The sequence below is a fragment of the Pogoniulus pusillus genome, chromosome 7 (assembly GCF_015220805.1).
Source record: "Pogoniulus pusillus isolate bPogPus1 chromosome 7, bPogPus1.pri, whole genome shotgun sequence".
NCBI lineage: Eukaryota > Metazoa > Chordata > Aves > Piciformes > Lybiidae > Pogoniulus > Pogoniulus pusillus.
Genome location: NC_087270.1, coordinates 28308875 through 28322499, shown reverse-complemented (window position 1 = coordinate 28322499; position 13625 = coordinate 28308875). Strand labels below are relative to the sequence as shown.

Sequence of the window (13625 nt, the reverse complement as noted above, 5' to 3'; positions counted from 1 at the left end):
TTCAGGCATGATGGATCGTGGGCAGGGTTGTGTGTTGGGCTCCTCCAGTGACTACAAAAACACTGCGTTCCTCAGTTTATGACAGGTTAACTGGAGGATGATAAATGCCCACTGTAGAAGAGACCACCAACTAGCTAAAAGGTCCTTGAATTAAAACAAACCAACCAACCTAACAACAACAAACAAAAAAAGAAAGGGGGGGGGAGGGGAGACAAAACCCAAACCAAAAAGAAACCACAAGTAAGCACCAGAGACTGATATTAATTAGCACTTATTACATGCTTTTGTTTGCTTTTTGGGCTCACTTCCCTGGTCCCAGTCACAGGTGCAACAAACTTCCCAAACTGGCTGACTAAAGTAAAACTTGGCACCCATCCCAAGTACTGTCAGAACTTAGATGCCTCTCAGAAAAGGTGTGTTACAGAAAGATGGGCTTGTTTCACAGTTTATAACACTGCCAGCCCCTCAAAGAGCAGACCCCACCGTGCTGGGGGTTTCCCAGGGAAAAATCCATCACTGGTTCCCGAAGCCTGCCGCAGGTGCTAGCGACAGCTTCTTAACACTGTCTGATACTGCAGCATCCTGAAACATGGACCAAAGTCAAGGTGGAGGGGCTGTGCCAGGCAAGTGTCCTGCCAAAACACTGGCTGGGGTGGGAGGAGTAGCAGCCATGGCGCAGCAGCTGGGCCCGCAACAGACCCACATCTCCCAAGACTTCAGCCAGCAGCTCTGCTCTTTGCCACAGGGCTGTCCCTGGCCCCTATCCTACAGCTGAAAAATAAGTTTTATCTTGTTGCATTTAACCTTTTGCTGTGGTGCAGATGAGAACGTTCCTTTTCAAGAAAGCATGGTGAGGTTTTTCTCTTTTTTGCTGTCTTTTTCCTGGGTTTGTCTTTTTTCCCCCCCTTTCTTTTACTAATTTAAGGAGCGCCCTCTCTTGGCTGCTGAAGCAGATTCTGTCGTAAGTAAAGAGCTGTGAGCAGCCAGCTCCTTCCCGGCTCACAACAGCAATCCTGATCTAAGGAAGGGTCTCCCTTGTCCCTCCACTCTACCAGGAGGCAAAGCAGGATGAGGAGGAGCCTGCAGTGCTCAGGCAGCTGCTAATGATGTTTTTCCCCCGAAACTCAGCAACAAGGGGCACGATGCAGCTCTGGATTGGAGCCCTAACCAGTGAAATGAAACACGAGGGACTTGTGCATTTGACACGTTCCTGTGTCTTCCCATAGAGAGGGATGAACTGCTCTTTGAAGATTCCTGTTGCATAAAATACAAAAGCCCTGCTAATTGAGTATCTGCAACACTCTACAAAGGAAACTGCACAGGTGATTTCAACCAGGGCTGTTGGCTGAGCATGCCACCTAAGAACTTCCCAGGGTTTCTAAGGTGAAGGAATGCTTTGCTCTGCACCCTGCAGAAGGCAATCCAGAGGGAGACGTTGTCATGCACCAAGGAGAATAAATTGGTGACCTAAATATTAGCTGCTGCTTAAGCACAGTAATAAACTGGCATTGCTGAAGTAGATTATGACACCTATCATTAAAAAGTAACTCTGGGCTTTTCAATGACACTTTGCTGAAAGCAGCAGTGGACTGGAAGCCTACATTATACGGGGCTAGTTACTGGGAAAATGAATAGTTCAGTGCATCCCACCTGGATGTCCAAAACCAGTTAAGACAAAGTATTTCAGCCAAAAGGAGATGAAAAACTCTGACAAAAAATGAATTAAGTATGCATGGAATTAGGGAAAATGTGAGCTTAGCAGTAACACACAGGTTAAAAAGTAGCCATGACTGCATGAGGCTGAGGGAGCCAGTCAGGTTCTAAGTTAGCAGGTGTAACAGGCCGATCAGGTGAGTATTTCTCATCTGTATCTGGAAGTGAGGGACCAAAAGTGGTCACTGTTGGCTGAAAGGCAAGGTGTAAAACTCAGATATGACGTTCTCAAATCTGCTAACAGAGCCATCTTACACGCAGGCATCTTCAGGGGATTCGTTGAGAAGCTGACTGAAGCACTAATGTTGATTTTTAATAACTCTTACAATAACTCTTATAGTTCAGGAAAGATCAGGGCACCACCAAAGTGTCTCTGTATTTTGATAAGGTGAAAAGGAGCATTGTAGTGTAGCAATTAATTTTGCAAAGTACCAGCATCAGGCTAAGTGGTCTCACTTAGCTTCACATTGGTTCTCTGAGAAATAACCAGAGTGGCTAATTTGGGATTTCATCAGCAAATAAGTAGATGCTAATAATATAATGAACAGGCATCAATGTGCTTTCCTGGAAAATGGGTCTAGTTAAACCATCCTGTTGTCTTTTGCCTTTTGGGGAGCAGTTGGGGTTTTTTGTTTTGCTTCTTAATAAAACACGCTTGGTTGCTAAAGACAACTGTGATGCTATAATATACTGCGATTACTCCAAGGTATTTGGCTGGTATTATATGGAATTAACAAGGCACACATTAGAGAGATTAAATCTGCTTCACTGACAGATCTCAAAATGTAGTTGTTAATGAGAAGATATCATTGAGCAAGGCTACTGGTAGCAGGCATTAATTCTTCGTCAGTGCTGTTTAATACATCTAGCGACAATCCAGGTAACAGAAAATCTCTGCTGGTAAAGGCTGCAGGTGGCATAACACTTGGTGGGTAGAAATATTACAGAAGGAGCTATTTCAGCCAGTTATCTGCATGTCTCAGACAGTCTCAAGCTAGCAGCAGTGTTTCAGATGCAAAGTAATACATGGAGGAAGCACAGTCATAGCAGCCTTGCTCCCCTTAGAAAGTCAGGCGCTCGGAGCAGGACATAAAGGAGGCCACTCAGAGCTACACAACATGAGCTCTCATCACAATGCGGTGGATAAAAGGTCAGTGGAATATTGGATATATCATACAAGCCATAACAGCAAAATGAAAACAAACTGAAGCTGGGAAGAGAGAGTGTTGCTGTGTATGGCACTGGCAAGATGAATGCAGATCTTGAGTCTACACATCAACATGTGGAAATACCAGCAGAAGTTCAAAGGCAAGCTGCAAAAATGACTCCAGGTTGCAAATCAGATCTTTGACGTGAGATTTAAGGAATTGATCAAAGGAAGGCTGAGAGGCAACTTGATCACTGGGAGCAAGTGGAAAAGCTTTCAGTTTCACAGACGGAGGCGTAGCAGGTTACAAGGGCTAGAACATCTCAGCCTTGAAGTGAGACACTTTCCCAACAGCAAGGATAATTAAACAGTGAACCAGCAAGGGAAGGGGCAAACTCACCAACACTGTGTTTTTAAAAGGAGATTAGATATGGTTCCAAGAGAGATGCTGCCCTGGGGAAAAGTCCATGGCCTGCATATACACAAGCTCAGATTAACTCAGCACAGAGATCCTTTCTGACCTTAGTCTATGAATCTATAAATTCCTCATTTCGCTCATTAGCATAGATCACAAAAAAACCCATGGGTTAAAAGCAGCAACATAAACAACTTAAAAATTAACTGCATGCTATTGATCTCCTCTCACCAGAAATCACTCGATACCACATTTACTGGGCAAAAGCACAACTGCATCACTTTCCTATTTATCTGCACTGTTTCTGCTTGGTAGTGACTAGGGAGTGTGATGGCTTTGATGTGTGGGGGGAAAAAACCACGTGTGACATTGCCACCGTGCGAAAAAGTAAAGGTCCATTGAAATGGTTTTAATATCAAGTTAAATTACTTTTAATTAAAACAAAACAAAAGTTCAGGTCTCTGGCTCACGATCAGCAGAAGCACAAATTGAGCAGCATTTTCAGATTAAGCCCAGCCTGATGGAAGTCAATAAGAAGTTTGTGTTGACCTGTAATTCACCTTTTGAAGGATGGTCCAAGTGGACAAGGAGCAGTAATATGCCTGGAGCGTTGTAAAATTTGCTTGAGAGTTCACACACAGGTCTTGAACATCTTCCACACAATGTGTGAGGGTGAGAGGAATAGTTGACATTTCCCAAGCATCAGGCAAGTGTGACCTGTTCAGCACATGGACCTCTTCTCAGTTGGGCAGCCACAAGTTTGCAGGATCTTGGGGGGGGCAGCGGCAGCAGATAGCAGCCAACGGGAATGAAGAGCTGAGGTGACCACACCTTGCTCTGCTGGACACCTTCCCCCAGGAAAGCTTGCAAAGACACTCCTCCTCTCCAGTGCTGCCAAGTGCTCCCTTTGTAGGCAGGCAGAGGCTCGCTCTTCCTGCTATGCCCTTCAAGGGTTTCTTTCTCCACGGGCAAGAAGAATAGGGAATGCATTTCTGTGCATGATTAAAAATTCCATATTCTGCTTGCTTGGGATGCAGGCAGCGTGCAAACAGGCGTGTGCTACAGAGAGCCTCCGCCAGCAGCAGCACGCTGGTGCCGGCAATAATTCCAGAGCAGCTAATTTAGTACCAGCAATTCCCAACAGACACCAGAAAAGCATTTTCTTCCTCCTCCTCTGACTGTTAACCAGTAAGATTTATTAGATGGTTCTGCCGAATGGAAATCTTTAATAAAACTTTCGCTCAGGATGAACAGTACAAAATCAGGGTCAGTTTGTGGGGGCTTTTTTTTTCCCCCTCTTCTTTTTAAATAAGCCCTTGTTCTTGAACAGCAAAGCATGGGGACTCCTGTGCTTAACTACTAGGCATTGCTAATGTACAGCACCAACTACAGACTCCCCCAGACAATTCCTTTCCTCATTGCAAAGTTCATGGTAACTCCAAGCACTGGAAGGGGTGAGAGCATGGTTTGTTTGAATGGATATTCCCAGGTGAAGCTGTTACAGAGCATAGTTCCTTAATGGCATCCTGCTTCTCGAGCCTGCAGACACAAAGGTTGGTCTGTTCAGCAGGCAGCAGTTGCAGCTGAAAGTGTTTGTGGGCCAGAAGGGAAAACCAAGATCTTCCAGCATATCTGGAAGGAGACGTGTGGTTGGGACTGTGCTCCCTGGACAGCAGATGAGAACTGCTGCAGCAGACTAATAGCAGTAGTTTCTGTAGCAGTTGGTGACGTGAAAGATTTCAGTGTGCATTAAAGCGTAACTGATACAGAGAGAGCACTCAGGCTGTTACTGAGGTGCAGTGGACTTTGGAGTAAAACAACTGCTGGTCTTCAGCAACAAGTAATGACACCACATGATAGTTTTGGATCATTAGCAAGGGAAAGTGCTTGTAGAACAGGGGAGAATATAACTGGAGCTTGGCCAAAACACCCACACTAATAATCCTGTTCCAAGAAGTGGTGTGATATCCTCCTAATTGACCATGACTAATCTGGACCCTCATTTATCTCTCTCATTGTAAAGATGACACCTCTGGCAGCACACCACCATGGCCACCCAAGCTCGAGCCCTCTCCAACATGAAATCTGGCTGCCAACTCAGCTGCAAACAGCCACAGAGGTTGTCAGCACAGCTAGTTGTCACCCCCAACCACCACTACCCACGAAAACGATGGCCAGTGCCTTTCACTTTGGCGTGGCAAGGTTCCACTGAAAGGGCCCTGGTTTAACGAGGACTTTAAGGGCCACTTGCAGCTCTGCCTAGAACTGCTCAGAGCTGCTTCCTGCAGCAGCTGGTACCCTGCAGCCTTTTTTCACCCGAGTGCTAACTCTACTCACTTGATGAGCATCATTCAGCTCCACCTCCAGTAAAGCCCTCCTGAAAACTTGAGGGCATGGAGGAAATTCATCCACTAATAAATGTGGGTTGGTTTTGTTTCTTCCTTTAAGCAGAATCTGCATCTAACTGATAGTATTTAATAACGTTTGTGGAACTGCTGCAAATTAGCAGGGGTGTGTGCATCCACAGGGAGGAGTGAGGAGAGAGAGGAGCTTTGGTTGTGGCCTCAGAAAATAATCAGTTTGAGGAGCCAAAACAGCAGACTAATGCAGCCATTGCTAATCTTTTACAACCCAAGACATTACAAGATGGAGTTTTTAAATTCTTTTTAAACTGATCTTATCTCTAGGACTAAGCAAGGACTTCTAAAATAATAATAGTAAGCAAATTAACAAACTTTGCTGGTAGTGCCACTGCTCAGTGCTATGTCTTTCCCATCACAACTGGGAGAGGGAAGCTCCCAGACAACACAGCTTTCAAACACTACAGAAAAGATATTGAGATCCTCTGCATTGGATTGCTGCAGATTGCTGCCCATCAGGACATTTTTCCCCGTAAGATGGTTTAGGATGAAAAGTGGAGGGTCTATAGCACTCTGCTCAGCACCTGCACAGGATCCCAGCTGAATGTACCACCAGCTCCTGTGTGCCAAGCCTTGGTGCTCCTTGGTAGGTTTGCTTACATGTAATTCAAAAGCAGTGCAAGGTCAAATGCAGCAACAAAGGCAAATCAGATCCTGAGCTGCATCTGCAGGGGCATTACTGGCCAAGACAGAGATGTGATCATCCCACTCAGCACTTGTCAGGCCCCACCACGAGTGCTGCACCCAGTTCTGATCCCCACAATTCAAAAAACACACAGACAGACTGGAGAGGGTCCAGAGGAGGGCCTCGGAGATGATCAAAGGGCTGGAGAATCTGCTGTGTGAAGAAAGACTGAAAGAGAGGAATCTCTTCTTCCTGGAAAGGAGGGAAGACCTCACACCGAATTTGAGCACTTAAAGGGCAGCTACCAGAAGGACAGAGACTCTCTCTTCATAGGGAGCCACAGGGAGAAGGCAAGGGGTACCAGATAAAAGTTGAACCAGGAAAGGTTTCATCCACACTTTTTTGCAGTGGGAACAATCATCCACTGAAACAACCTCCACAAGGATGTGGATTCCTCATCACTGGAGGTGTTTGAGATGCAGTTGGGCAGGGTGCTAGATAACCCCCATGAAAAACTGGTCCAGAGGATCATTGGGGTCCTTCCAACTTGAGCTGATCTATGATTTTATGATTCAGATATGTGCATTGCCATCAAATCCTTTATTGGATTGTGGGAGGACTGCAAGGTGGATAGGCAGAGATGAGATTTAAGAGGTGTTGCACAAGCACTCCAACCACAAACAATTTTGTCTCCAGTAGCTGTTGGGGCACATCAACCTTATCGGGATTTCTTGGGAGCATGATTCATATCTCCATGGAAATCAGCAACTGGGCCAGACTAAAGGTGGCAGTGTCAGGGAACAGTCACAGTATGATCTTCTGACACTGGTCATGGCTTGGGTAACAACAAAGGATGCCCTGGCACCTCAGGTGAAGGGCTGCAGGGCTACAGGTGAAGCCTCTCTCATCAGCAGCAGTAGTGACCCAGCAGCAGGCTGATCAGCATGCAGGGGGATCGTTTGCAAAGTGCTGGCATGTATTTTCCTGGAAGGGGTGGATGAAGTGGCCTCCATTCTGATGGCAGTTACCTTCATGGACACACTGCTCCTGCTGCTCCTGGGCTGGGGAAGTCTCTATCCCCTGAGCTGCCAGAGGGTTTGTGTCCCCACAGCAAGGCTCTGCAATGCAGAGCTTCCTTCCTTCCCGGGCTCTGACAGCCTGTAATCATTTTATCTCTCAGGATTAATGGCACCAAGCAATAAACTTGCATCCTAATTATTGTAATTATTTCTTTCTTTGTACGTCAGCCTCGGTAACGATGTTTTTACAGCTGATGGGATGGAAAGGAGGGGAGAAAAGAAATATTGTCACAGTGATGAAGAAAGAGCAATGAGCACATTCCTTTCCCTTCACTTCCCTCAAGGTTTTAGAGCCCACTTGAGTTTCCTATTCCCTAAGGTCCTAGAAATTGGCAATGATTGTCCTAATACTGCAAAGCAGCAGGCATCGAGGACTAACTTCCTCACCGATCTTAAGTACCTACCTGCTACTTTAGCCCTGGAGATGCCTGAATATCTCCAAAGTCCCCTGCACACCTAAGTAACTGCTACATACTTAGAGCTGCCTATTTCTTGACAGCAGATGCGTGTCTTAACGGCAGGCATGACTCACAAGCTAAGCATGATGCCAGTCTTACCTATTGGCACTGCATAGAGAGGGGGCAGCTCTCATCACCATCTAAAACTCGTGCGGTTTTTCAGAGGGTGGAGTTCAACATCCATTTCTTCCTCCAGAATATTACAACCATGATGGGAAGCTACAGTATTGTGTTGCTTGTCCCAGCTGACGGGCAGGCATTTCTTCCAGTGCTGTAATTCCAGTGCTGGAGAACAAGAGCAATGTTTGCCCAGTCCCTCTGACTGCTAATCCAGAACACTGGCTGGGATAGCACTTTGGTCTACAAGTGTCAGCCACCAGAGGCCACTCAGCTGCTCTATGGTGGCAGCAGCTCTAGCTTAGAGTAGCTGCAACCAAACATGCCATGGAGAAGACTTTACTAGAAGAGATGTGGGCACTGAAGATACTACACAAGAACTTGTGAAGTGTCCACATCCCTGTTTAGAGACCTAACACTAGATCCTCAAGGGTGTACTTGGCATTTAAGGCCACACTTCAGCTATGCAGCAGACAGCCAGCTAGGAAGGGCTGGTGGTTGCTTGGCTCCTGTTCCCACTCACCTGCAGCATAGATGGGAAGGCCTCTCCACATACAGTCTCTTCTCCCTCTGTCCATCCCTTTCTGTGCATCTAGATCAAAAGCTCCATGCAGAGCAGTCTCATCAGGTGCCAGACACCAAGTATTAGAGAGGCTCCTTATGTAAGTGGTAACAATCACTAAGGTCCTTTCCTATGCAGCAAATGCAGCAAAGCAGCTCTCTACCACAATCCATCTCTGACACTGGAAGCTCAGCCACCCAGCACTTCCCCAGGCATATCCCAATTCAAATAACTTTCCATCTCCTTCAGCTTCACTATTAAGGGAAGGGTGGGGGGGGAAGGGGGGGAAGGCAGCACAAACAGCAACCACTATCCCATGGCCTCACTTCTAAGCTCTCATCCCAATGGTTTCAGCAGCCCCTCCACCACATCAGGACTGTTTCAGCACGTAGTGGGACCATCCTCCTCCATGCCATATTTTGCAAGCTGTAATTCCCAGCTTGTCTTGCTTTTCAATAGCAGCTTGTTTCAGTACGAGAGAGAGGCTTCCCACTCCCCAACAGATATCTTTAACCCTAAACTGTAAATTAAGTTGCTCTGATGTACAGGGTTGTCTGGTCCTGCCACCTCTGCTTCCTCCTGGCAGAGTCCTGGAGACTCAAGTCCTGGCTGGAGTCCCTGTCGGGCACAGCCAGCTCTGCCTCCTGCAGAGGTGGGCTCTGCCTGGGTCAGAGCTGTCTTTCAGGATGACACTTCTTCGCTCAAGTCCTCCTCCTTCCACGTTTCTCCCTGACGTTTCAGAAATAATTACCAGTGGTTCAGTAAGTTCATTAGCAAACTCCCTTAGGACCCTGGGCTATGTATCATCCAGCCCTGCTGATTTGTGGATAGGCTCTAATCAAGTGTTTCAAGTCTCCCTCTCCTTCCTTCTCCTTTCAGATTAACAGTTATTTTGACAAGATTCTCATTATTTCCTATTTCCTGGTGGTACCCAGGGACTAGGCTTATTTGAGTCCTCACTGTTGTCATTGTGAGTTTATTTTTAACCTCAGGCTGTGCTTCTCCACAAGGACATCAGAGTTTTGTGTTCTTCAGAAACACATGGCTTTGTCAGTGCCATTTTAATCTCAGTTCATCCTGGATCTTCCAGGGTTCTCTCTTTTGCCTTTATCACTTTTTAATCCTTCTTTCTACTGCTGAAAAAAATCAGCCAGAAGAAATTACTTTGCTTTTACCAAGCCTACAGAGCTGAAGTCCTCCACCTTCTTAAAAGTAGGCCACTTTCTGGTCTGCAATTAATTTCTTATCTTCTCTGGTGCATATGCACTCTCCAAGTCCCCATTTTCTTTCCCAACACAACCATCCATGGAGTGCCTGTGGAAGGGACCTGACTACCAGAGCTGCCACTGCCAATCCCACCCAGCCTAACGACATCTTTAAACGCAGGGGGTCAAAGTCTGGCTTTCTGGCAAGTGAAAAGCAGAGCTGTTCCCAGTGTTGAGTTCCTCTGGGCAGTGGGAAGGCAACACAAAGAACACGCAGCCCTGCATAGAGTTTTCCCACCCAGCTGCCTGTTGCCTGTCATCCTTCTGCCCTTTCCAAAAGTGCACACGGGAGGCCAGCCCCTTTTTTATCTTCGTTAGTCAAAGCAAATGTCGTGCCCTGTGCCTGATTGCTGGAGAGAATGAGAGGTTAAGTGGAAGGAGGAGGAAGAGATGAGGCCAAAGGGCAATTCTTCTTTCAAAAGCCTTCCATACTTATACAGCTCCTATCAAGGGCCTGCAGACCACGGGACTAGCCCAGCCTCATTATCCTTGATTTGGAAGAGATGCCTGAAGTCTGAATTTGCAAGAGATTTCTGAACACTTTCATTTTAAAAAAACAGTAAGAGGTTTTGTCTTCTTTAGATACCAGCATATAGCTCCCCTGACAATATCTCAGCTGCACCTCCACAGCCATCGGATCTGTGTGCCTTGGGTTGGTTTTCATCTTGATCCCTTTCCTCTCGGGTGCACACAGACAAGCCAGCAGGACCTTCAGGCTCCAGCACCAAAGTCCAGCCATGAGAGGGGCTGCAGCAACAGAGAATTTTTTTGGAGGGGTTTTTCCCCCCCACTTTGCATCATCCTGCTGCATTTGCTGGAGAAGCATCTCGCTGGGAGTAGTTCAAATTACAGACATCACTTATTTACCTGACAGGAAGACAAAAAGGATTAATGTGGGGGAGAGAAAAAGAGAGGGAAGAGAAATGCCCATGTAACTTTATATAGATAAGAATGAAAGGCTTAATCTTTGCTAGGAAAGATCGGGCTTAAGTTTTAAAAGAAGCTTGTTGGGTGAAAAGGCTAACTCAGACTTTCTGTTTTCTGAAACATACAGCGCTGTGGTTCTGGATGGAAAAATCTATGCCACTGGTGGGATCGTTAGCAGCGAAGGACCTGCCCTGGGAAACATGGAGGCCTACGACCCTAAAACAAACACATGGACACTTCTACCAAATATGCCCTGCCCTGTTTTCCGACACGGCTGTGTAGTAATCAAGAAGTACATTCAGAGCGGCTGATGTTACCTGGGAGTTGGACAGAGAACTGCGCGTACCTGCCGAGAGCAGGCAAGAGGAATACTACTACTTGAGAAACAAAAGCAGCAAAAAGCCAGCCAGTGAACATATTGCTCTAAAGTCTTGAATAGTGTCTACATTGAATGTAGAAAAATCATCCTCACCTTTTGGTGAACAAGGAGCAGAGAGCTCCGTGCTATGTATGATATTGTAACTTAACACAAGGGTGCCGCTAGATGTTATAGTGGCACTTGTTCTGGATGTCGGCTTTTGGTCAACCCAGGTGCAATAGAATTTCACATATTTTTTAAGCTGGGGAAGAGAAGAAAAAAAAAAACACAAACAAAACAAAAAAAAAAAACCCAAACAAAAATCTGCATTTTACTTTAGAGCTCAAGCTTGATTCTTAGCATAACCATGCAGATTAGTTTTATTACACTTTAGGCATCAATCTATTTGAAAGGTCAAAGTGTCCTTACCACTTTGAATCCTGCATTTGTTTTTAACAAATACCTGCTTTTCGATACCAATGACTGAGAAAAATCTTGTGTGGCAGATGGCTTACCTTGATGTTAGTCTTCCATCAGATCAAACAGATCTTGCAGTCCACTAGAGCAGGGCCCAAGAAGCAGGGGGGAGAGGTTGGGACTGGGGAGAGGAACAACAGTTGGTAATAAATGCCATGTTAACTGGTGGAGGAAAAAAAAGAGTCTGCTGGTCTGGATGAGTTTCTGCTCTTGGTGATACAGCGTGTGCGGCCATACCCACAGGTGTGGTGGTGGGGGGGTGTCATTCTAAACCTTTTCCTCCTGGTTTCTGCTGATGAGCAAACTTGGCAGTGCTGAACTCCCACAATGCAAAATGAAACCAGTTTCAATTCCAGAGGCATCCTCCTGCTAAACCCACTCTTCTGGTTGGGGGTCACATTGAAACACAGAACGCAGTGTGGGATTTCCATCTTGTCATCAAGTGGAGAAGATGTCTCCCTTTGTGGCTACACACTCAGTTTTGGCTCTGAATCAAAATTCCTGACATTGGGATACAGCCACTACCTTTTATGTGAAGTCTGAGAAGACTTTTTTTGTTTCATGTATTGTTTGGGTGTGGAAACCCTCACGCTTCTCTTATTTACTGATTTTTAAACACACACAGAGTTGAAATCCCATGGTAGGAAAAAATGCATAGACTTAAGCCCAGTATAAGAGACTGAAAATGATTACTCTGTAGAGTTGTAAGTATATGCACAGCACAGGGGTTATATTTTTATATATATTAAAATATTGTCTATCCAGAGAGCATTGTGACGTGGAAATTCTTTATAAATTTATACATCAAAGGATCAATGGGAGGAGGATTGGGTAACATAGAGGGGGCAGGGGAAAGAATCTTAAATAGGAAGTAACCCCAAGCTAAGGATTGTCTGATCTCTTTCCAAGCAGAGGGAAAAAAAGTTGCCATACTTGCCTTCGCAGACTCAAAGCCCAAATGCCATGCCAGTAATTCAAGGAGGGTCCTAAACAGGGCGTGGGGGAGATCTTACTGTCAATGTCTAGTTGAATTTCATACCAAATATGCTAGCCTTTTTATATGGAGGGAGGTCTGCCTACAGCTTTGGGGAAATCAATGCAGATGGTTAGCTAATCATCTTATTTTATTAATAACCATTTATAAAATAAAAGAAACAAAACAACAAAAAAAAAATAAAGGAAATTTGTGTCTTGCAGTATTTAAAAGTGCTCAAGTCAGCTGAGTCAAGCTATAGGGTGACTCAAGTCTCTCATTTTGACAGTGAGGTTCCAGCCTTTGTTATGCAGTTGTTTTATTTATTCTTTAAAGAAAAAAAAATAATAATAATAAGCACAACAAAATTATATGCTAGTCTGTCATTTAAAGTATTTATGTCAAACAGGGTGCAAGTGTGAACCTAAAGATTGGAGCACAAGTTTCTAACTGCCTGGGGCAGGACTAATTTTAGTGTTGGTGTGTGTCTGCCTCCAAAGGAGGTGCTACCTGTCAACAAGACCTAAACACATTCAACATTTCCAATTTAGCTTATCTCCTCATTTCTCACACTGGAACAAAACTGGCTATTTCTGTGAATACTATTCAAACAGGGTTATCTGTAATGGTATTGTATATAGTTTATGTTTACTGTTAAGTTCTTGTTATATTATAATAAATATATTTATAGATCTAGATCCAGCATCCAGATTGGGTTAATTTGTCACGGCTGAACAAGAAACAACACTACATGAACAGTGACTTCAGGTTTCATATCCCAGCCATGGATGAAAACGTGTTTATTCCATCCAGCTGGCTGCTCCTGCAAATCCCAAAATGTATTGCTAATATTTAAATACTCAGTGTCTTCCTAAGTACTTATCACAGTATCACAGTATCACAGTATCACCAAGGTTGGAAGAGACCTCACAGATCATCAAGTCCAACCCTTTACCACAGAGCTCAAGGCCAGACCATGGCACCAAGTGCCACGTCCAGTCCTGCCTTGAACAGTCCCAGGGACGGCGACTCCACCACCTCCCCAGGCAGCCCATTCCAGTGTCCAATGACTCTCTCAGTGAAGAACTT

General features: G+C 45.3%; 1 protein-coding gene across 5 annotated transcripts in view; it reads left to right on the top strand.

Moving 5' to 3' along the window:
* Positions 1–13232, top strand: part of KLHL29 (kelch like family member 29) — a 437205-nt gene extending 423973 nt beyond the window's left edge. For 4 of the 5 annotated variants that reach the window (XM_064146375.1, XM_064146376.1, XM_064146381.1 and 1 more), the window contains one exon: positions 10856–13232. In XM_064146375.1, the coding sequence (XP_064002445.1) occupies positions 10856–11039 (184 nt within the window). In that variant the 3' untranslated portion in view covers positions 11040–13232. Of the gene's footprint in view, positions 1–1128; positions 2405–10855 lie in introns of those variants that run through there. The other variant, XM_064146377.1, reaches the window with a different exon arrangement.
* Positions 13233–13625: the final 393 nt, after the last annotated feature.